At 46.1% G+C, this 24,937-nt stretch overlaps 1 protein-coding gene across 1 annotated transcript in view; it reads right to left on the reverse strand.

The window, feature by feature from the left end:
- Nucleotides 1–24,937, reverse strand: part of LOC138267136 (polycystin-1-like protein 2) — an 835,832-nt gene that overhangs the window by 213,589 nt on the left and 597,306 nt on the right. Inside the window, exons 25-26 of the mRNA XM_069215990.1 lie at nt 10,159–10,260; nt 3,316–3,494 (exon numbers count right to left, since the gene is read on the reverse strand). Of these exons, the coding sequence (XP_069072091.1) occupies nt 3,316–3,494; nt 10,159–10,260 (281 nt within the window). The remainder of the gene's footprint in view (nt 1–3,315; nt 3,495–10,158; nt 10,261–24,937) is intronic.

Consider the following 24,937-nt stretch of genomic DNA (forward strand, 5'->3'; position numbering starts at 1 on the left):
GTGTCTGAGTTGGAGTAATGTAGAAACTACCAAACGATACATATTTTGTTTTACTCTTGTGGTGGAGTTCTTCAGAGGGGTCAGAGAATCTACAAACGCCAATGGGTAAATCCATATTTTAACTGGAGTACATTCTCAGCGTTTCCTCTGCTGATAAGAATAGCTGCCTTGCTTGAACTGGGAAAATGTCCTCTCAAAATAAGTTAAAACTGCTTACATATGGATATGTGTCCAAACTTCCAGTCTCATAGAAAGTGAGATGTGTTCTACTCCCCAGATGGCTCATGATGAGTTCACTTTTGAGGACATCTTTACACGTCATGGGTGGTGATAAGCATCAAGAGGTATTCACATGTTGATTTCAGTAGCATGGTTGTAGGACTTTGGGCCATATGTATCAAAGCTTTTTGCATTTGCAAACGGTGCGAATGCCCGTTTGCGAATGCAAAAAGCCATTCCAGAATGTATCAAAGGCATTCTGAAAGCAATTTTAAGGAATTGCTAAAATAGCGATTCCTTAAAATTGCGACCCTGTTTAGAGAGTCACAAATTGCGACTCTCTAAATAAGAAATCGCAAATAAGGATTTGTTATTTGTGATTTCTAAAGCACATGTTAGAAGCAATTCCTAAATGCGAATTGGGCATTTAGGAATCGCTATTTACCACCAACTTGAACTTGATGGTAACAATGTGCAAATTTAAAAAATGCACTTAAAATGCATTTTTATAATTTACACGTAAAGCACACATGCCCTTTTGGCATGTGTGTACCTTGCATGTTGTAAAAACAATTTTTGGGGCGCAGTAGAGGGGGCCTAAGGCCCCCAGCACCCTGGACTGTGCATTTCCAAAAATTGAGAATTCCAGTTAGGAATTCGCAATTTTGGAAATGCAAAAAATTCGCAAATATGGGCCTACAGGCTCATAGGTGCGAATGGGGCCGGTATCGCAATTTTCAATTTGGTAATAGCATTTGCGATTTTTAAGAAATCGCTATTACTGAATCGCAAATGTGATACATTGCATTTTGCAAATCAGAAATAGCGATTTCTTAAAAATCGCTATTTCCGACTCGCAAAAGGCATTCTTGATACATCTGGCCCTTTGTCTTGAAATTGTTTCTTCAGTTTTTGCTAACTCATTACAGAAAATAACAATTTGTAAAAGTCTGTTTTTTCATGAGGGAGCTGGAGAGGGGAGGGCACACAGTAAATGGTCACTTGCATACCATTTTCACAGATCAGATATTCTTCTTGCTATTGGTGATAAGCATACATCTGAAGGTGGTCATACCAACAAGGAGTTGAATAGATGCAACCACTGACCAAACTTAAAACATTTGTCTATATTGTCTCAATGCTGGTCAGAACCCAGCTCTCACATGGACTGGTGCTGGCCCATTTCTGTGTGGCTTCCTTCGAGAAGCCTTCATTAAATTTCTGGATTGTTTGCTTCAGACCACAACTATAGTATTTACTTGATGCCTGCTCTTTGGCTCTGTAAATATGCTATGTATGATTGTTTGATTTACTGCTTGCTCTCATCACTGTAAATTGCAGGAACCTCTAACTCTCACATCTATGATTTATTTAGCTCAGTCACTTTATTGTTGTGTTTCAGTAGCTTTGTTTGCACTTATCCTGTTTGAACTGTATTCTCACTGCCTGTCATCTGGATTTGACTAATCTCCACTTTAGAATCATTCTCATTATGACAGTTAACATCTCGGGCTATTGCAGGCAGCTACAATACAGTACCAAATTAACCGACAAGAAAGTTCCATATTGCAAAAAAGGCTTTGTTTTAGAGAAAATAGGGTGCCCAACTGGCAAAATATAATTTTGCGTTGGAATACGAAAATACGTGCACTGATGCATTGCTGGGATCTCGACTTGTGCTTCTGGGTTAATTTAGTTTGTTGGTGAAGGGGCGAGCCTGTACAGTATGATGTTGTTCATCCCCATGTCTGTTGACAGGAAGTTGATAAAAACTTGATGGACATTATCCAAGGTTGTAGAGAGATCACACAGAACTAGAAGGCAGTAGTCGCTATCATCATGGCTTGAGAGCAGCCGGGTAGCTGTGACAGTCCAGAGTGTTCACTTTTCGATTCATCCTTACTGTCTAAGAGTTTTGTAGGATCCCATGCTATTTATGTCATCCTTGTTACTTTGCTACAGCGTTATATAGGGCTCAGTAACACTAATAAAAACATGTCTGATTGAGTGCTTAATGTTACAGTTTAGAAGTGTAGGATTTTCTTCCCCGCGTGAGCATGATATTTACGGCGAATGGAAGCCAGGCCTCAATAGGTGTTTTTTTCTGAGAGTGCCCCACAGGTAAAGCAAGGTAATGCTGCAGTTGATGTTGATGTATATGGGCAGCGACTCGCAAGTCTGCCAGCTTGCTTGGGGGTCTAATTGCTGGAGTTCTTGCAAAGACATTGCTCTGAGTAGTGTTTACTAAGAATAGTCAATCCACCAAGCTGAATGAACAAGTGGTTTATAAATGCCACCAGAACCCTCAGATGGCAATACATATCCATGTTACATAGGTTTACTACAATGTACTATTATATTACAGATTTATTTAGTGGTTTTTAGCTTGGAAAGAGTGTTTTTGGAAAATAGGGAAAGGTTTATTGAAAATAGAAAGTGAAGTACTGAAATGCATTGTTTGGCTGCCTGTAGTAAAACAAAGACAAAAATACTTAGCGGCATATTTACATGCCCCTACCTCCACAGAAGCATCACTTTTTGTGACGCTCCAATGGCACTGTGCACTGCGCCATATTTACAAGGTGGTGCCAAGTCACTTTTTGTAGCTTAACACCGCCTTGTAAATATAGGCCCCTGCGGCACAGTTTTCTGCGGCAGAGGGGCATGCATTGGGTGTTGCTGTGGGCGTTCCACCGCAACACCCATTGCTTTTGACGCTGCCCCAGATTTACAAGAGTTTGTATATCTGTGGCTGCGCCAAAAACTAAAGCTATCCCAGGGGTGGCCTTAGCATGGTGCAATGAGAAAAAATACATTTATTTCTCGTTTTTGCTTTGTCTATGTGTGCTGCATTGTGCATTCATTCATGATGCGTGATCTACGGGAGTGTGCATATATCACTTTGGAAAGGATCACAAATCTGGTCAAATATATCAATTCGGCAATTTCCTTGTAATCAGTGTCATTACCAATTACATATCAGGTCTGTGCTTTGAGCTGTGGAGTAGATCTCATTTGATCTCAGAGCTATACCTTGCTGTATTCTATATACAGTATGAGACTTTACTATATTTAGCAGTGCTATTTCTTGCTTACCACGATGGGCGTTCTCCCGAATTGTCATGCCACAGTCTGATACTCTGCAGATCCCCAAGTGGAAACAAAGTGGTCAGCACAAAAATGTCCACCCCTCCACGTTCAAATACAGGCTTTTCCGGATCATGTAGGTGGTGAGGTTCACTTTCTCCTTCACACCCGTAGAGGGTTATAGTTACCTGAAATGTAAATGGGAACAAATGATAAAATATGATTAGCCGGAAAATGGAATTGTTTTATACTTCTTAATTGCTATTCATTATGCTGCAAATACGTCTGGCTTATGTAAAACAAAACTCACCACATCACTGGGAGAAAAAATGTGTGTATCTTCTACTTAAATATATATGGGACCACTTAGACAGTGTTGACATTATTTGGATTTTATCAGATAGCCAACTTAAAATCTTATAGCCAACAGAATATACAGATCCGAACCTTGATGCAAAAATGCTAAATTGTAAATATTATTTCAGGGAGACTGCGGGACACAGCAGTCCTCCCACAATCAAGACTGTGTCACTCTGAAAAAAAACATGTGTGTACTGTTCGGTTTCCCAAACGTTCTTATATTTTATCTAGAGAAGTAAATATGGAAGAAAGTGCAGCAGGTGGCTGAGGAGAACAATAATGGGGATATCCACAGGAAAACATTGCACTGAAAGAAGGTGCCAGTAGAAAATCGCCAAATCATCCGACCCTAAAGTGTTATCAATATCAGAGAGAGCCATAGTAGTTCAAACTACTGATCTAGAATAAGTCAGGGACTGTAGACATGTAATGATATTGGAAACATGTTTACAAAAGTATAATTATGGAATGGGTGTAGTAGACATGTTATTGCTGCCTTTGATGTCACAGTAATCATCTATATGTGAAAATCTTTCCATTTTGTTGTTAAAAGTCTTAAGCTAGTTGTAAAGTGGTGCACTAAAAGCTATATTAAAGTCCATGCACTGTAGAATAGAGAACTAAAATGTGGTGGTATAGTCCTCAAACATCATGTATAACCAATCAATTCAATTGGATGGGATTCTTTATGGTGTTGATTAACAGTTTGCACTAAAACAATTTCTGAAGAGAAATGTTTTAAATGTTACATACAAAAGTTGAAGATTGCAGTTCTGCACTATACTTAAAGCAACGTATTAATATGGTTATTTTGTTTTAAAATCTACTATAACATGAACACTGACCAAGATTATTAATGATGAATTTTTACTTTTAAATAATATGGGGGTCATTACGACCTCTGCGATCTTTTTGCAAGACCGCAGAGGGACCGCCGTGTGGAAGACCGCCTGTGCAGGCGGTTTGCCGCTCGGCGTATTATGACTGTTGGCTGCTCTCCGTCGTTATTCCGACGGAGAGCCGCCAACAGCCATACTTGCGGGCGGCGGGGAAGTGGAGGTTGCTCCACCTCCACCGCCATGCCAACAGAATACCGCCCAGCGAATCACGTCCTGTGATTCGCCGTGGCGGTGTTCTGTTGGCGGTGTGGTGTTAGCGGAGCTGCCCCCATGGCTCCCGTCCCCCCCCGGAGGATCGACGGAACAGGTAAGTCGATCTTCCGTTAGGGGTGGAGGGTGTGGGGGTGTTGTGTGTTGTGTGCGTGCATGGGTGTGTGCGTGTGTGTTTGTAGAGGGGGTGTGTGGGTGTGTGTATGCTTGCTGGGGTGTTGTGTATATGGGAATGAGTGCGTGTATGGCTGTGGGTATGGCTGTATGGGTGTGTGCGTGTATGTTTGAATGTGGGTGTGCGTGTCTGACTGTGTGTGTGGATGTAGGCATGTATGTCGGGGTGTGTGCGTGTGTGTGTTGGTGGTGCCTGCATGCATGTCGGGTGTGTGTGAGTAATTTTATGTTGGGGGTTGGGTGGGGGGGGGGCCCTGCCACCTTTGGGGGGTGGAGGGGAAGGAGTCGGGGTGGGGGGTGGAAGGAGACCCCTATCAGTGCCAGGGAAGGAATTCCCTGGCAGTGGTAGTGCTTACCGCCATGGATTTCATGGCGGTTGAAACTGCTGGAAATCCACGGTGGTAAGCAGGGTCCAAATACCGCCGGCGGTATACTGACGGCCGCCGGACTGGAGACCCTGGTCTCCAGCCCGGCAGTCGTCTCCTCCCTGGCGGGTGGGACGGAGAACCGGCGGATGACCATGGCGGTAACCGTCATGGTCATAATTCACCAAGGTAAGACAGTCAGCCTGTTGGCGGTCTTACCGCCGGTTCTCCGCCATCCGCCAGGGTTGTAATGACCCCCCTATGTGTCTTGCTTGATAAATGAATGTGCCATTGTAATTCACTTTACTTAGCCTAAGTGAAGCCTTATAAGGCCATGTTCCTGACTGTGCAGAAAAATGTTTAGTAATTCTTTCTGACGTGACATTCTTTTCAGAATTTGTTTCCATGAAATGTTAGCTTGGAAATAGATGTCCTATTGTTGTAAGCATAGTGAGCCTGAGAAATTTAGCATGAGTCCAGCACATGCAGGAACTGTGGAAGTAAATTGTCTGCATTTGTTTTAACCTGTACTAATGAGCTAAGATTGATGCCTTTCCCATTTCGGTAATGGGAATCTTTGTCTATGTTGCAGCTCCATGTCGCATGATGAACTTTCATTGGACAATTACACCATTCATCTCATGTGGAGTGATGAATGAGTGAATCATCTTGCACTATAAACTGTGATATACTGTTCCCCAGTTGGACTTTGATCAATCGGCTCCTGTCCACCCTTCTAGCTGGATCCCCTTGGACTCTGAGAGGTACAGACCTCTTTATCCTTTCCCTTTATTCAAAGGAGCAATTGGGCCAGTCACAACTTCCCAGCCACTCCACGGCTCTCCTGCCTGCTGCTGACAGCTCCGCCCGCATTCCCGAGCCTGACTGCGGCAGCTCCACCCACATTCCTGAGCCTGATTGCGACGGCTCCTTCTGCATTCCTGAGTCTGATTGCAATAGCTCGTCCCACATTACTCTAGCCTGATTGCAACAGCTCCACCCACATTCCTGAGCCTGATTGCATCTGCTGTCACCCCTGTCAACGCCTCCTTTGCATCACAGCCGTTCCTACCCTCCCGCCTCCCACCCTAACTCCTCCTACCTCCCACCCCCAGAACATATAGTGAAGGCAGCAGCACGGCCACATAGTGGACATGTGCAATGGGTGCGCCATTGGGTTGCCAAAGGCAAGCCCGCCTGTGCCTGTCCAAGCCTGGACCGTGCCCAGCGCCAGGACCCCTCGTCCTTTCACCTCCAACCGCTACATTACCAAGGAGCTCCAGGCCCTGAACGTCAGACACTCCATCAACAGCAGCTTCACAGCCTCCCAACGCCCAACCACAGTACCCTTCAACTGCCTATACTACCATTTCTCCTGCGGGCCCACCTGCACACACTAACACTTACACTGCACCCATACAAAAGACAAAAAACTACAAACAACCAAGCACCACTCCAGTGCATCCTACTAAATGCCTGTCCTTATGCAAACACGCCATGGAACTCTGGGACACCACCACAACCCATGGACGTCGCCTTCCTCACTGAAACATGGCTAACACCCTCCTCAAACCAGACTTTTCCACAGCCACCCCTGACGGCTACAAGATGATACACCAAGACCGCACCAACAAACCACCTCATCTTCAAGGAAACCATCCAATGCACCATCACTGACAACGACCAAACCCCCATCATTGACCAGCTCAAATTCTGACTCCAGACCGATGCCAACACCACGATGCTAGGCACCCTCACCTACACACCCCAGGACCACTCCCAGCTTCTTGTGATGCTATCGCCAATACCATCACCCCCCTCATCATCGACTCCCTCCACTGCGTCCTACTTGGTGAACTCAATTTCCACCTTAATGACCCCAACAAAACCAACTCCACTTCCCTTATAGATAACCTCAGCAACATCGGCCTTACCTAGCTGGTCACCAAACCTACGCCCAAAGCCAGACACACACTGAATGTCATCTTCACTTCTAGCAACAGAATCAATTTCACCACATGACTGAACTCACCTGGACCAACCACGCCATCCTCACTTTACCATCTCCAATTCCCAGCACACCACCATCAAGAACCTCAACACCCACCAGTGAAGCAGGGGAAAGGTAACTGAGGCCCTATGGACACAGGCCCTAGGCACCGGACAACCCGAGCCCGTGGCAGACCTCGACCTCAACCAGGCTGTCCAAAACCTCCCCACCTGGATCACCAAATCCATCATTCAGCTAAAATCAGCTAAAACCAACAACACCTCCAAGCCAGTGAGATGGTACACTCTGGAGCTCAGAAACTCCAAACTCAACTGCCACTGACTTGGGAAACAATGGCACATGACCAAGGACTCCTCCGACAGAGCCACCTATAAGGCAGCCTTCAACAACTACCACCACCACATCAACACAGCAAAAAGAGCAGAAGTCACTACCAGCATCAATACCACAGACAACCACATGAGGGAACTCTTCAGAATCATCAAGGAATTCCCTAACCCGATAGACACAGAGACCACCATCCACCCATCTCAGGAACTCTCCGACACCCTCTCAGACTTCTTCCACAGCATGATCACCACCATATACAACAATTTGATCCCCAACCCTCGACCTCCAGCCTAGGTAACATCTCTCAAGCTGCAAACACCAGCCATACGATAACCTCCTGGTCCCCGATTACCACACAGACCACTGCAGCCATCATGTCATCCATCCTCTCCTGGGCTCCCACCTACCCTTTCCCCCACCGGCTTTTAAACATCAGAACCAACACTATTAGCATGGAACTAACCTGCATCCTCAACACCTACATCTCCATGGCAACCTTTCCGGATGAATGGAAGCATGCAGAGGACAGACTCCACCTAAAGAAACCCTTCGCCGACCTCAGTCACCTAAAAAAACTACAGACCAATCTCCCTGCTCCCCTTCCTGGTCAAAGTGCTCAAGAAAGCCATCAAACAACAGCTCACCGACTACCTCAAACGAAACCATCTTCTCAACACCTCCCCATCAGGGAGACCGCACTGATCGCCACCACAGATAACATCAGACAGTCAGCAGCTCTGATCCTCCTGGACCTCTCTGCAGCGTTCAATACAGCCTTTCACCACACTCTCCTAAACAGACTCCAAAACATAGCCATTCAACAAAGCTCCCTTAAGTGTGTTGCCTCTTTCCTTTCAAGCCGCATGCAGAGCATTCGCCTTCCTCCCTTCCCTTCTACACCCAAGAACATCACCTGCTGTATACTCCTAGGATCCTACCTCAGCCCAACCCTGTTGAACATCTACATCACCTCCCTTGCAGATATCGACAGATCCTATGGACTCAATATAGTCTCCTACGCAGATGACACTCAACCAATCCTCTCACTCACTGAAAACCCCTACAATGCCAAAGACAACCTCTTCAACACCATGACCAATGTAGCAACATGGATGATAAACAGCTACCCCAAACTAAACACAGACAAAACAGAAGTCCTGATCCTTGGGAAGAACACTCCGTATGGTAACAAAGCTGTTGACCAGCAGAACTCTGACTAATGCCCTCTCCATCAGACCATGCATAAAACCTGGGCATCATCCTTGACTGCCAACTATCCATGAATCAACATGTATGCTCAGTCGCTTCCTCCTGCTTCTACATTCTCTGAATGCTCCACTGAATCTTTAGATGGATCCCTACCAACACCAGAAAGACTGTCATGGACACCCTGGTCAGCAGCCGCCTCAGCTATGGCAACGCTCTCTATGCCGAAGTGTACTCCCAGCTACTTAAAAGACTCCAGACTCCACAGAACACCGCAGCCAGACTCAACCTCAGCCTCCCCAAGCACTCAAGCATTACCCCACACCTCAGAAACCTCCATTGGCTCCCCAGAAGAGCTGCCAATTCAAAATCCTCACACTTGCACACAAGGCTCTTCATAAATAAGGGCCATCCTACATCAACCACCGACTGATGTTCTACTTCTCAGCAAGATGACTACACTCTGCCTCACTAAACCTCGCACACACCCTCTGCATCTATCACAGCTGCAGTGGAGGCCCCTCCTTCTCCTACACAGCAGCCAAGTCCTGGAAAATTCAGTCCCCCCACCTCCGAACAGCTCCCTCCCTGTCATTTTAAATAGTGTTTTGTGAAGGGATCCTGATTGAGCCATTTCTCCACCCCTTCATTTTGGTGAAAAGTTGTATTGACTTAATTTAAAATGTAACCTTAGGGAAGACATGGTTTATCAGAATTGAGGAGGTTTATTATTCTAGAATGCTAAAAACCTGTCAGCTTGGCATGATGCCCACAGTGAGTATGTCTGTGGATGATTTTCTTACCATGAACTGAACTACAATTATGTTCACAGTATTTTCACATTTTCTGTTGAATGGATAAATACAGTACCTGTCTATTTGTGTCAGATGGTACCCATCTGAAATATTTAAGTGAATCAAATCTGCATTGCTTGCTCTTTGGCATTGGTCCCCGGGGCTGGAATCCTTGAGTTACTGTCTCTGGCTATGCATTATTCTTGCACTATTATATCATGTGTTGCTGCCAGACTGTCCAGATTGGGACTACTGCTTTATGAGTGCCGGAATAAAAATTAAAGAAGAGGATACCTCTTGATTTGAAGCGGAAAGGGTCTGTTATGATCTTAAGGCTGTCCACTTTAGTCAGTCAAATTTTCATTGCTATCCTGACTCCCAATAGTGCTCTTGTTCTTCAGCACTATGTTACTATCTGTGTGTATGTGCATTTAGTGTTACAGCTAATATCACACAGTATACAACCATATACATACACTCCGCAGGATCACCAACATCAATACCTTGGAAGTTGTAGCTGCTCCTCTTCGATGACCTGTATAAACTGTCACAAAGTAGCGATACTGAGCAAATGGGTCGTTGTCTTCCAGGATTGTGATTGACACCTATACAAATCAATGATATAAATAATTATTTCACTGTTTTGTGAACTTATATGGACCACCATAGTCATGTGTGTTTTTATAATTATGGTGTATATTTATATCTATTTGTGGAGGAGATATCAGGGAAAGGAGAAATCTTTCCTTGCAGTCATATGTCTTTGCACAGCACGCCATTCAGTCAAAATGAGGGAGGAGGGGGAAGAGTGTTTTTTAAATAGGGATATACGATACCATCTCCCTTAATACATCAAATGCACCACAGATATCCTAAAACCCCAAATAGATCCCAGTGTTAGGAAAGTGGTACCTGTAACTGTATGGAACTTTTGTTTATTGAAGAACCTCACCCACTCTATTAGTGACATGCTTCATCATCGGGTCTCACCCTTTTCCCTATAAACCAGGATGAGCTCAACCTTGTTGGAGAGAGCACTTTTGATATTACCCTCACGGGGTTATGATGATAAACCTAGCTACGGGTCACTCCAGTTTTTCTTTATTTTGGGTGCCCTCTGTATTGTTAAAGGCAATGATTTTGGATATTATTATCAATACATACCTAGGATTGTTGACATGTTTCAGCCTACTCTCTCTTCACACTGTCCTAGTCTTTTGTCAGGATCAATACTGAACCCCTAATATTTGTTTACATCCAATCCTACGTCTGCCAGGCTGATACGTCATGTAGAGAAGACATCCCATTTAACTACTAGTGCCCTAGTAGTTTTCTATCATGCTTCAAAGGGGCAAGTGGTTACATGCCACTGTAACCACATGCTCATCAAGGGTGCCAAGTCAAGAATTATCTACTATTTGCCATCATTGTTCTCCGCTGTGATCATGGATCCAGAGCATGGATCATGTTTAATTGAGTCACAATCCAGGCCATGCACTTGCCACTCATAACCTTTTTCAATCTTAACAATAACACATAGCTTAACTTGTTTATCACTTTATCACTTTGCACTCTTAATAAATAAAAACACCAACTCAAATTGTCAGATTTCAGGGAAAGACACCACTTGAGAGAGTTAGGAAACAAAACACATGGAGTAAATGGAGAAAGAGGCAATGGAGACTACAATCCACAGTGATGGAGGACAGCAGTTACCAGAGTAGGGTCTGATACACACTGCCCCAACCTCCAGAGGACCTGTAATTGACTTTTAGGTCAGAGAGAGCAGAACCCTTTGAAAGGTTAGTGGACGCAGAAGAGCTTGTGTGAAGACATTAGTTGTTTCAACTCTCTCGTGTGACATTACGGTTCACATCTGTAATTTGGTTCCAATACTTTTTTTTTACTCGGTTTCCTTGGTCACCCTCTGCCACTTCTCTGTTCTGACCTTTGTATTTATTTTAGCAAAGATTGTGGTGTTTTGACTCTGCTCCTGTTTTTGCACCTTGCTCCAGTTATCCTCTCTGATTTGGCTTAGTTGACTAGTAACCTGTTTTGATCGCGCTTTGGATTTCCCTTTTTGGTTTGGTGACTAGGATTCAGCTTTCAAGTGGTGAGGGATGATACTTGTCTTCGGTACAATGGCATGTTTCTGTGTTTGCCTGAGGGCTACTTTACCTCAGACGTGGTAAGCCGCATCAAGTATTTCTATACTTCCCTGTTATAAGAACCCTTCTTCCATCATCCGATAATCACTGTTTCCTGTTTTCTCTCTTGTCAGTGAGTCATATTCTGCCTCTGTGACACTGTGCCATCTTCTAACTCAGGGAGCCCAGTTTAGGTCTTCTATCAACCATCTTATTGCAAACAAATGTTCTCTCTCTCTCTAACCCCACACCCCACTTCCCCTTAGAATCATGTGTTCCCTACTTTCCTGGAGTGTGATACAGAAAGGAGTATGTACCTAGAAGGTGAAAAATTGCTGATGAACCAGTATACCTTTGTTCTTTTTCATTCCAATAATTATTTTGTGTTGTACAGTTGTAGAATTAATAGTTTTTTTCACCATCTTTTCTGCTTTTATATGATTATATTAATATCATATTTAACTTTCTCCAATTGTGTACTCATTGAGTGAGATAAATAACCAAGTTCCATTTCTAGTTCTTTTTTAATGATATTAGTTTGCTTTTTTCAGTTTCTTTGTATTAGCTGTACAGGAGATTGTAGTACCACTAATTTTGTTTTCAAGAACTCCCATACCATGTAGACCTCACAAATGCTATCCAGAATCATCGTTATGAACTCAATAATATTTCATTCATTTTTGTCTACAAGGATGCAATATTTTAACACAACAGAGTAATCTCCAGTGTGGCTCTCAGGTTCTATTAACATGTTTTTTAAATTGGGACATGATCTCATCCATAAGCCTTGTTAGACATTGGGTCTCTAGTTGGCAGAGGTTTGTACCCTGACCAAGTAGGGACCACAATCCTAGACAGGGAAAGTCAGTTACACTCCCTAAATTAACCTGTTGTCAGGGGGAGCAGATCCTCGGGCCTGCGCACGTTCCCAACATGTCCACCACTACACAGCTCCAAAGCTCTGATAGAAATACCACAGAGCCTGAGAGAGTCCAAGTGGGGGAAAAGGGGATTAGGTAGGGAACAGCTGGGAAGGAGACCTGTAGGAAGCACAGGGTTAAACAACACAATATCAAGATATAATCAAATTGACTTTCAATAGATTATGGTTCTAAGAGTTCTCATACTGTAACCTTGGATAACCTATGAAATCACCATAACTAGACCTCAAGAAATCTAGGTACCTGGAAAAAATCAAGAATGGGTTAATACAATGTTTCATATGAGCTTTTCATGAAATATCACATCCTGTCTAGAATACAAGAACCTTCTAGAATAATGTTTCAGAACAAACATTGCATTTTTACATGAGGACAAAAGGCTATCTGAAACATTCCCTGGAAAACAATAGGAATTGTACTAGGGACTTAATATGCACAAAGGATGTCACATTTTGAATTAAGCATCTTCACAGAAAATCCAAAAACTCTGGATAAATGTCTGCACCTCAACAAACATAACACACCAAAGTTTTAAATGCCAGGAAATGATCGTGCACACTGTTGCTGATCTGAACGTCAAGTTTTACATGCTGGAAATGAATCGCGCACACTGCCGATTCGAACAGGAATATGCAAATGCCATGAAATGATCGCGCACACTGTTGCCGATCTGAACGTCAAGTTTTACATGCTGGAAATGAATCACGCACACTGCCGATTCGAACAAGAATATGCAAATGCCATGAAATGATTGCGCAAGCTGTTGCAGATCTGAACATCAAGTTTTACATGCTGGAAATGAATCGCGCACACTGCCAATTCGAACAAGAATATGCAAATGCCATGAAATGATCGCGCACACTGCCGATTCGAACAAGAATATGCAAATGCCATGTAATGATCGCGCACACTTGCCGATCTGAACATCAAGTTTTACATGCTGGAAATGAATCCCGCACACTGCTGATTCGAACATGTAGGAGGCTGGACTGGCTTGTAGTGAGTACCAAGGGGTACTTACACCTTGCACCAGGCCCAGTTATCCCTTATTAGTGTATAGGGTGTCTAGCAGCATAGGCTGATAGATAATGGTAGCTTAGCAGAGCAGCTTAGGCTGAACTAGGAGACGAGTGAAGCTCCTACAGTACCACTAGTGTCATATGCACAATATCATAAGAAAACACAATACACAGATATACTAAAAATAAAGGTACTTTATTTTTATGACAATATGCCAAAAGTATCTCAGTGAGCACCCTCAGTATGAGGATAGCAAATATACACAAGATATATGAACACAATACCAAAAATATGCAGTATAGTAGTAGAAAACAGTGCAAACAGTGTATAGTTACAATAGGATGCAATGGGGAAACATAGGGATAGGGGCAACACAAACCATATACTCCAAAAGTGGAATGCGAACCACGAATGGACCCCAAACCTATGTGACCTTGTAGAGGGTCGCTGGGACTGTAAGAAAACAGTTAGGGTTAGAAAAATAGCCCACCCCAAGACCCTGAAAAGTGAGTGCAAAGTGCACTAAGGTTCCCCAAAGAGCACAGAAGTCGTGATAGGGGAATTCTGCAGGAAAGACACAAATCAGCAATGCAACAATGATGGATTTCCAAACGAGGGTACCTGTGGAACAAGGGGACCAAGTCCAAAAGTCACAAGCAAGTCGGAGATGGGCAGATGCCCAGGAAATGCCAGCTGTGGGTGCAAAGAAGCTGCTACTGGACAGTAGAAGCTGAAGATTCTGTAGGAACGACAAGGGCTAGAGACTTCCCCTTTGGAGGATGGATGCCCCACGCCGTGGAGAGTTGTGCAGAAGTGTTTTCTTGAAGAAAGACCGCAAACAAGCCTTGCTAGCTGTAAGTCGTGCGGTTAGGATTTTTGGATGCTGCTGTGGCCCAGGAGGGACCAGGATGTCGCCAATTGCGTCAGGGGACAGAGGGGGCACGCAGCAAGACAAGGAGCCCTCTCAGAAGCAGGCAGCATACGCAGAAGTACCGGAACAGGCACTACGAAGAGGAGTAAAACGGTGCTCACCCGAAGTCGCACAAAGGAGTCCCACGTCGCCGGAGCACAACTTAGAAAGTCGTGCAATGCAGGTTAGAGTGCCGTGGACCCAGGCTTGGCTGTGCATGAAGGATTTCTGCCGGAAGTGCACAGAGGCCGGAGTAGCTGCAAAAGTCGCGGTTCCCAGCAATCCAGTCTGGCGTGGGGAGGCAAGGACTTACCTCCACCAAACTTGGACTGAAGAGTCACTGGACTGTGGGAGTCACTTGGACAGAGTTGCTGGATTCAAGGGACCTCGCTCGTCGTGCTGAGAGGAGACCCAGGGTACCGGTGATGCAGTTCTTTGGTGTCTGCGGTTGCAGGGGGACGATTCCGTCGACCCACGGGAGATTTTTTCGGAGCTTCTAGTGCAGAGAGGAGGCAGACTACCCCCACAGCATGCACCACCAGGTAAGCAGTCGAGAAGGCGGCAGGATCAGCGTTACAGAGTTGCAGTAGTCGTCTTCGCTACTTTGTTGCAGTTTTGCAGGCTTCCAGCGCGGTCAGCAGTCGATTCCTTGGCAGAAGGTGAAGAGAGAGATGCAGAGGAACTCTGATGAGCTCTTGCATTCGTTATCTAAGGAATTCCCCAAAGCAGAGACCCTAAATAGCCAGAAAAGAGGGTTTGGCTACCTAGGAGAGAGGATAGGCTAGCAACACCTGAAGGAGCCTATCAGAAGGAGTCTCTGACGTCACCTGCTGGCACTGGCCACTCAGAGCAGTCCAGTGTGCCAGCAGCACCTCTGTTTCCAAGATGGCAGAGGTCTGGAGCACACTGGAGGAGCTCTGGGCACCTCCCAGGGGAGGTGCAGGTCAGGGGAGTGGTCAGTCCCCTTTCCTTTGTCCAGTTTCACGCCAGAGCAGGGCTGAGGGGTCCCTGAACCGGTGTAGACTGGCTTATGCAGAAATGGGCCCATCTGTGCCCATGAAAGCATTTCCAGAGGCTGGGGGAGGCTACTCCTCCCCAGCCCTAACACCATTTTCCAAAGGGAGAGGGTGTAACACCCTCTCTCTGAGGAAGTCCTTTGTTCTGCCTTCCTGGGCCAAGCCTGTCTGGACCCCAGGAGGGCAGAAACCTGTCTGAGGGGTTGGCAGCAGCAGCAGCTGCAGTGAAACCCCGGGAAAGGCAGTTTGGCAGCACCAGGGTCTGTGCTAGAGACCCGTGGGATCATGGGATTGTGCCAACTATGCCAGGATGGTATAGAGGGGGCAATTCCATGATCATAGACATGTTACATGGCCATATTCGGAGTTACCATTGTGAAGCTACATATAGGTAGTGACCTATATGTAGTGCACGCTTGTAATGGTGTCCCCGCACTCACAAAGTCTGGGGAATTGGCCCTGAACAATGTGGGGGCACCTGGGCTAGTGCCAGGGTGCCCACACACTAAGTAACTTAGCGCCCAACCTTTACCAGGTAAAGGTTAGACATATAGGTGACTTATAAGTTACTTAAGTGCAGTGTAAAATGGCTGTGAAATAACGTGGACGTTATTTCACTCAGGCTGCAGTGGCAGGCCTGTGTAAGAATTGTCAGAGCTCCCTATGGGTGGCAAAAGAAATGCTGCAGCCCATAGGGATCTCCTGGAACCCCAATATCCTGGGTACCTCAGTACCATTTACTAGGGAATTATAAGGGTGTTCCAGTATGCCAATGTAAATTGGTAAAATTGGTCACTAGCCTGTTAGTGACAATTTGGAAAGAAATGAGAGAGCATAACCACTGAGGTTCTGATTAGCAGAGCCTCAGTGAGACAGTTAGTCATAACACAGGTAACACATATAGGGCACACTTATGAGCACTGGGGCCCTGGCTGGCAGGGTCCCAGTGACACATACAACTAAAACAACATACATACAGTGAAATATGGGGGTAACATGCCAGGCAAGATGGTACTTTCCTACACAACCCCCCCGCCCCCCAAACGAAGGACAATAAGACTAGCCATGACCTGATGAGTCTTCATTGTCTAAGTGGAAATATCTGGAGAGTCCATCTGCATTGGAGTGGGTACTCCCAGGTCTATGTTCCACTGTATAGTCCATTCCCTGTAGGGATATAGACCACCTCAACAATTTAGGATTTTCACCTTTCATTTGTTTTAGCCAAAGTAGAGGTTTGTGGTCTGTCTGAACAATGAAGTGAGTGCCAAACAGGTATGGCCTCAACTTCTTCAGTGCCCAGACCACAGCAAAGACCTCCCTCTCTATGGCACACCAACGCTTTTCTCTAGGGGTCAACTTCCTGCTGATAAAAGCAACAGGTTGATCCTGGCCCTCAGAATTAAGTTGTGAAAGGACTGCCCCTACCCCTAATTCAGATGCATCAGTTTGGACAATGAATTTCTTGGAGTAACAGGGGCTTTTCAGGACAGGTGCAGAGCACATGGCCTGCTTCAGCTCCTCAAAAGCTTTCTGACAGCTAGCTGTCCACAATACCTTTTTAGGCATTTTCTTGGATGTGAGGTCATTAAGAGGGGCTGCAATGGAGCCATAGTTCTTAATGAACCTCCTGTAATACCCAGTGAGGCCTAGGAAGGCTCTCACCTGGGTCTGAGTAGTAAGGGGAACCCAATCTATAATAGTTTGGATTTTCCCCTGAAGTGGTGCAATCTGTTCTCCGCCTACCAGGTGTCCCAGATAAACCACCTTCCCCTGCCCTATCTGGCACTTTGAAGCCTTGATAGTGAGGCCTGCCTTTTGCAGGGCCTCCAAAACTTTCCATAGGTGGACTAGGTGATCATCCCAACTGGAGCTAAAGACAGCTATATTATGCAGATATGCTGCACTAAAAGCCTCCAGCCCTTGCAGGACTGTATTCACCAACCTTTGAAAAGTGGCAGGTGCATTTTTCAATCCAAAAGGCATTACTGTGAATTGGTAATGGCCTCCAATGGTTGAAAATGCAGTTTTTGCTTTTGCATCTTCTGATAATTTGATCTGCCAATACCCTGCAGTCAAGTCAAAAGTGCTTAGATACTTGGCAGATGCCAGTGTATCTATTAGCTAATCTGCCCTGTGTATAGGGTGAGCATCAGTTTTGGTTACTTGGTTGAGACCTCTATAGTCTACACAAAACCGCATTTCCTTCTTTCCATCCTTGGAATGGGGTTTTGGTACAAGTACCACAGGAGAGGCCCATGGACTTTCAGAGTGCTCAACCACTCCCAGTTCTAACATTTTCTGCACTTCTTGTTTTATGCAGTCTCTGACATGGTCAGGCTGCTTACAGATCTTACTTTTGACAGGCAAGCTGTCTCCAGTATCTATAGTCACACCAAGAAGTGGTGCCTGGCACAGTAGAAAAGAGTTCAGAAAACTGACCCAGGAGATTTATGCAGTGGTCTTTCTGCTCAGCAGTAAGACAATCTGCCAGTACAACTCCTTCCACTAGAGCATCTTGTTCTGTGGAAGAGAAGAGATCAGGGAGAGGATCACTCTCTTCTTCCTGTCCCTCATCTGTTGCCATGAGCAGGGTGAGATCAGCCCTGTCATAGTAGGGTTTCAGGCGATTGACATGGAGCACCCTAAGGGGACTCCTAGCAGTGCCTAAGTCAACTAAGTAGGTGACTTCACCCTTTTTCTCAACAATTGTGTGGGGTCCACTCCATTTATCTTGGAGTGCTCTTGGGGCCACAGGCTCCAAGACCCACACTTTCTGCCCTGGTTGGTACTGAACCAAAACAGCCTTCTGGTCATGCCATTGCTTTTGGAGCTCTTGGCTGGCCTGAAGGTTTTTACTGCCCTTTTTCATGTACTCAGCCATCCTTGATCTGAGGCCAAGTACATAGTCCACTATGTCTTGCTTTGGAGCTTTTAAAGGTTGTTCCCAACCCTCCTTAACAAGTGTTAGAGGACCTCTCACAGGGTGTCCACATAGGAGTTCAAAGGGGCTGAAGCCCACTCCTTTCTGGGGTACCTCCCTGTAAGCAAAAAGGAGGCATGGTAAAAGGATATCCCATCTCCTGCGGAGTTTTTCAGGGAGTCCCATAATCATGCCTTTGAGAGTTTTGTTAAATCTCTCCACCAGTCCATTTGTTTGTGGATGATAGAGTGTAGTGAACTTGTATGTCACACCACACTCCTTCCACATGGCCTTTAAGTAAGCAGACATGAAATTGCTTCCTCTGTCTGATACCACCTCTTTTGGGAAGCCCACCCTGGAAAAGATTCCCAGGAGGGCCTTTGCCACTGCAGGGGCTGTAGTGGTCCTTAGAGGAATTGCTTCAGGATATCTGGTGGCATGGTCCACTACCACCAAGATAAACCTATTGCCTGAAGCAGTAGGAGGGTCAAGGGGGCCAACTATGTCAACCCCTATCCTTTTTAAAGGGAACCCCAACCACAGGCAGTGGAATAAGGGGTGCCTTTGGAGTGCCACCTGTCTTGCCACTGGCTTGACAGGTTTCATAGGACTTACAAAATTCCTTTGTGTCCTCTGACATTCTAGGCCAATGAAACAAGGGAACAAGCTTGTCCCAAGTTTGCATTTGCCCCAAATGTCCAGCTAGGGGAATGTATTGGGCTAGAGTTAGGAGGAACTTTCTGTACTCATGAGGAATCACCAATCTCCTGGCAGTTCCAGGTTTTGGATCCCTTGCTTCAGTGTACAAAAGATTGTCCTCCCAGTAAACTCTGTGAGAGTCACTGACATCCCCATGAGCTTGTTTGACAGCTTGCTGTCTTAGACCCTCTAGTGTGGGACAGGTATGCTGTGCCATACTCAGCTCCTCCCTGGCAGGCCCGCCATTACCCAAAAGCTCAGCAGTGTCTGCTTCCAGCTCCTCTGGTGTAGGTTCTGCACAGGGTGGAAATTCTTCTTCCTCAAAAGTAGAATCCACTGTAGAAGGAGGGATAGTAGGTAGTGCTTTACTTCTACTAGCCCTAGCTTTAGGGAGCACTTGGTCCATTCTTCCAGGATCCAAGTCACCCTGTCCTTTTTGCTTTTTGGCCTAAGCCCTTGTCAAAGCAAAAATATGCCCTGGAATGCCCAGCATTGCTGCATGGGCCTCCAACTCCACATCTGACCAAGCTGATGTCTCTAAATCATTTCCAAGTAGACAGTCTACATGTAAATCTGAGGCAACCACAACTTTCTTTGGACCAGTAACCCCCCGCCCCCAGTTGAGATTTACAACAGCCATGTGGTGGCAAAGTGTGTTGTTGTGAGCATCGGTTACTTGGTACTGGTGACCAAGTAGGTGTTGTTCAGGGTGGACCAGTTTCTCTATTACCATTGTAACACTGGCACCTGTGTCCCTGTAGGCCTGAACCTCAACACCATTTATTAGGGGTAGTTGCTTGTACTTATCCATGTTAAGGGGACAAGCAACTAAGGTGGCTAAATCAATAGCCCCCTCAGAGACTAACACTGCCTCTGTGGTCTCCCTAACAAGACCAACCCCAACTAAGTTACCAAAAGTGAGCCCAGCTACTCCCTTGGATTGGCTATTAGTAGGTTTGCTCCCACCACCACTGCTATTAGTAGGGACACTAGGTGTAGCAGTAGGGGTTGTAGTGGTAGGAGGCTTGGTGCTTTTCTTTGGACAACTGGGATCTGTTGTCCAATGGCCTTTTATTTTACATAAATAGCACCATGGTTTCTTTTCTTTGTTTTGATTTGAAGAGGATTTGGACCCACCACCCCCACTAGAGTGTTTTTGTGGGCCTGATGAAGACTCATTTTTAGATTTGTCCCCACCCTTGTCAGAAGACTTACCATCCTTCTTCTTGTTGCCATCTTTGTCCCCCCCTGTATGAACTTTTCTGTTCACCCTTGTTCTGACCCATTTGTCTGCCTTCTTTCCCAATTCTTGGGGAGAGGTCAGATCAGAGTCCACCAGGTACTGGTACAACAAATCAGACACACAGTTATTAAGTATATGCTCTCTCAGGATTAAGTTATATAGGCTTTCATAATCAGTAACTTTACTGCCATGTAACCACCCCTCCAAGGCCTTCACTGAATGGTCAACAAAGTCTACCCAGTCTTGTGAAGACTCCTTTTTGGTTTCTCTGAACTTCATCCTGTACTGTTCAGTGGTTAAGCCATAACCATCTAGGAGTGCATTCTTAAGAACTGCAAAATTATTGGCATCACTTTCTTTCACAGTAAGGAGCCTATCCCTACCCTTTCCACTAAATGATAGCCATAGGATAGCAGCCCACTGCCTTTGAGGGACATCCTGTACAACACAGGCCCTCTCAAGTGCAGCAAACCACTTGTTAATGTCACCCCCCTCCTTATAAGGGGGAACTATCTTATGCAGATTCCTAGAATCATGCTCTTTTGCAGGATGACTATGGGGAATACTGCTGCTGCCACCATGGGTTTCTAAACCCATTTTCTGTCTTTCCCTTTCCACCTCTAAGGACTGCCTATCCAAATCCAGCTGTTGCTTCTTGAGCTTCAGACTGGTTTGTTCCACTCTCAATCTATTGAGCTCCCTTTCTAACACTCTGTCATCAGGGTGGGTGGGTGAGGCATGTCTAGAGACAGAAGTATGCTGAGATAGAACAGAAGGAGACCTGGCCCTAACAGAAGGCACCCTAATAGCTTGACTAACAGAAACAGCACTTCTACTATGATGAGAAGGGATACTCTTACTGTGATGTGAGACAACACTATCAGTATGGTGTGACTCTACATCAGTACCAGCTATGCTAGGTGGTTTGCTAGGGGGCAGGCTTGGAAGTTTCCCTCCCACATCTTTTGCTAGGGGTGCCCCAGAATCAGAGTGGGAACCATCAACTAACTTTTCCACAGGAGTGCCAGCTCTGGCCTTATCCTGTTCAACAAGCATATTTACCAACAGTTCTCTAGGGGGATTCTTCCCTACACTTAAACCTCTTTCTATGCAGAGACTCCTTGCTCCTTTCCAGCTAAGGTGATCATAAGCAAGTTTGGACAGATCAACAGTTTGGCTTGTGCCAGACATTTTAGAAAGTGTTTAAGTGATAGAAAAAAGGAAGAAAAAGTTTTTCAGAACTTTTAGAAAGACAGAAAAAAAACTTTAAAAACTTTTTTTAAAGAACTTTTTAGAAAGTTAGAGGTACTTTTCAGCACTTTAGAAAAGAAGTGAGAAAAGAAATGCAAAACTTTTTGGTTAGGTGTACATACACTGAACTTGTTTTGTATATTTTTCTCTTATGAAAAGTACAATGACAAAAGTGGTAAGTAGTTACAGAGCACTTATCCCACCACCGCACAACCAATGTAGGAGGCTGGACTGGCTTGTAGTGAGTACCAAGGGGTACTTACACCTTGCACCAGGCCCAGTTATCCCTTATTAGTGTATAGGGTGTCTAGCAGCATAGGCTGATAGATAATGGTAGCTTAGCAGAGCAGCTTAGGCTGAACTAGGAGACGAGTGAAGCTCCTACAGTACCACTAGTGTCATATGCACAATATCATAAGAAAACACAATACACAGATATACTAAAAATAAAGGTACTTTATTTTTATGACAATATGCCAAAAGTATCTCAGTGAGAACCCTCAGTATGAGGATAGCAAATATACACAAGATATATGTACACAATACCAAAAATATGCAGTATAGTATTAGAAAACAGTGCAAACAGTGTATAGTTACAATAGGATGCAATGGGGACACATAGGGAGAGGGGCAACACAAACCATATACTCCAAAAGTGGAATGCGAACCACGAATGGACCCCAAACCTATGTGACCTTGTAGAGGGTCGCTGGGACTGTAAGAAAACAGTTAGGGTTAGAAAAATAGCCCACACCAAGACCCTGAAAAGTGAGTGCAAAGTGCACTAAGGTTCCCCAAAGAGCACAGAAGTCGTGATAGGGGAATTCTGCAGGAAAGACACAAATCAGCAATGCAACAACGATGGATTTCCAAACGAGGGTACCTGTGGAACAAGGGGACCAAGTCCAAAAGTCACAAGCAAGTCGGAGATGGGCAGATGCCCAGGAAATGCCAGCTGTGGGTGCAAAGAAGCTGCTACTGGACAGTAGAAGCTGAAGATTCTGCAGGAATGACAAGGGCTAGAGACTTCCCCTTTGGAGGATGGATGCCCCACGCCGTGGAGAGTCGTGCAAAAGTGTTTTCCTGAAGAAAGACCGCAAACAAGCCTTGCTAGCTGCAAGTCATGCAGTTAGGGATTTTGGATGCTGCTGTGGCCCAGGAGGGACCAGGATGTCGCCAATTGCGTCAGGGGACAGAGGGGGCACCCAGCAAGACAAGGAGCCCTCTCAGAAGCAGGCAGCATCCACAGAAGTGCCAGAACAGGCACTACAAAGAGGAGTGAAACAGTGCTCACCCAAAGTCGCACAAAGGAGTCCCACGTCGCCGGAGGACAACTTAGAAAGTCGTGCAATGCAGGTTAGAGTGCCGTGGACCCAGTCTTGGCTGTGCATGAAGGATTTCCACCGGAAGTGCACAGAGGCCAGAGTAGCTGCAAAAGTCGCGGTTCCCAGCAATGCAGTCTGGCGTGGGGAGGCAAGGACTTACCTCCACCAAACTTGGACTGAAGAGTCACTGGACTGTGGGAGTCACTTGGACAGAGTTGCTGGATTCAAGGGACCTCGCTCGTCGTGCTGAGAGGAGACCCAGGGTACCGGTGATGCAGTTCTTTGGTGCCTGCGGTTGCAGGGGGACGATTCCGTCGACCCACAGGAGATTTCTTCGGAGCTTCTAGTGCAGAGAGGAGGCAGACTACCCCCACAGCATGCACCACCAGGAAAGCAGTCGAGAAGGCGGCAGGATCAGCGTTACAGAGTTGCAGTAGTCGTCTTCGCTACTTTGTTGCAGTTTTGCAGGCTTCCAGCGCGGTCAGCAGTCGATTCCTTGGCAGAAGGTGAAGAGAGAGATGCAGAGGAACTCTAATGAGCTCTTGCATTCGTTATCTAAGGAATTCCCCAAAGCAGAGACCCTGAATAGCCAGAAAAGAGGGTTTGGCTACCTAGGAGAGAGGATAGGCTATCCCTCACCAACAACCCCACCTCAGCAAGAACCAGACTACACGAAGGCATTAAGGAAGTAGCGAACTGGATGACAGACAGCCGGCTTAAACTGAACACAGAGAAGACTGAGGTCCTCATCCTCGGCCCTACACCCACCGCCTGGGACGACTCCTGGTGGCCCCCGCCCTAGGCAGCACTCCCCAACTCACCGACCACGCACGCAACCTCGGCTTCATCCTGGACTCATCCCTCTCCATGACCAGACAGGTCAACGCGGTGACCTCGGCATGCTTCAACACTCTCCGCATGCTCCGCAAGATCTTCCGCTGGATCCCCCCCGATACCAGGAAGACCGTCACCCACGCACTCGTCACCAGTCGCTTGGACTATGGGAACACTCTGTACGCCGGCATCACCACCAAGCTGCAGAGGAAACTTCAACGAATCCAGAACGCGGCCGCACGACTCATCCTGAACATACCCCGCCACCACCACATCTCCGGACACCTGAAGAAACTCCACTGGCTCCCAGTTAACAAGAGGATTACCTTCAGACTCCTCACCCACGCACACAAAGCCCTGCACAACCTCAGACCAAAACTCATCAACCACCGCGTCTCCTTCTACACTCCTCGTCACACCCTACGCTCGACCGGACAAGCCCTGGCAGCCGTACCTCGCATTCGCAAAGCCACCGCCGGAGGCAGGTCTTTCTCTTACCTAGCAGCGAAAACCTGGAACTCTCTTCCCAGCCACCTTCACGCCATACAAGACCACCTCCCCTTCAGAAGGCAGCTCAAGACCTGGCTCTTCGAGCACTGACCTCCCCCCCCCCCCCCCCAGCACCTTGAGACCCTTACGGGTGAGTAGCGCGCTTTATAAATGCAATTGATTGATAGGCTAGCAACACCTGAAGGAGCCTATCAGAAGGAGTCTCTGACGTCACCTGCTGGCACTGGCCACTCAGAGCAGTCCAGTGTGCCAGCAGCACCTCTGTTTCCAAGATGGCAGAGGTCTGGAGCACACTGGAGGAGCTCTGGGCACCTCCCAGGGGAGGTGCAGGTCAGGGGAGTGGTCACTCCCCTTTCCTTTGTCCAGTTTCGTGCCAGAGCAGGGCTGAGGGGTCCCTGAACCAGTGTAGACTGGCTTATGCAGAAATGGGCCCATCTGTGCCCATGAAAGCATTTCCAGAGGC

This window comes from Pleurodeles waltl, chromosome 12 (assembly GCF_031143425.1).
Source record: "Pleurodeles waltl isolate 20211129_DDA chromosome 12, aPleWal1.hap1.20221129, whole genome shotgun sequence".
In the NCBI taxonomy this organism is placed as follows: Eukaryota; Metazoa; Chordata; class Amphibia; order Caudata; family Salamandridae; genus Pleurodeles; species Pleurodeles waltl.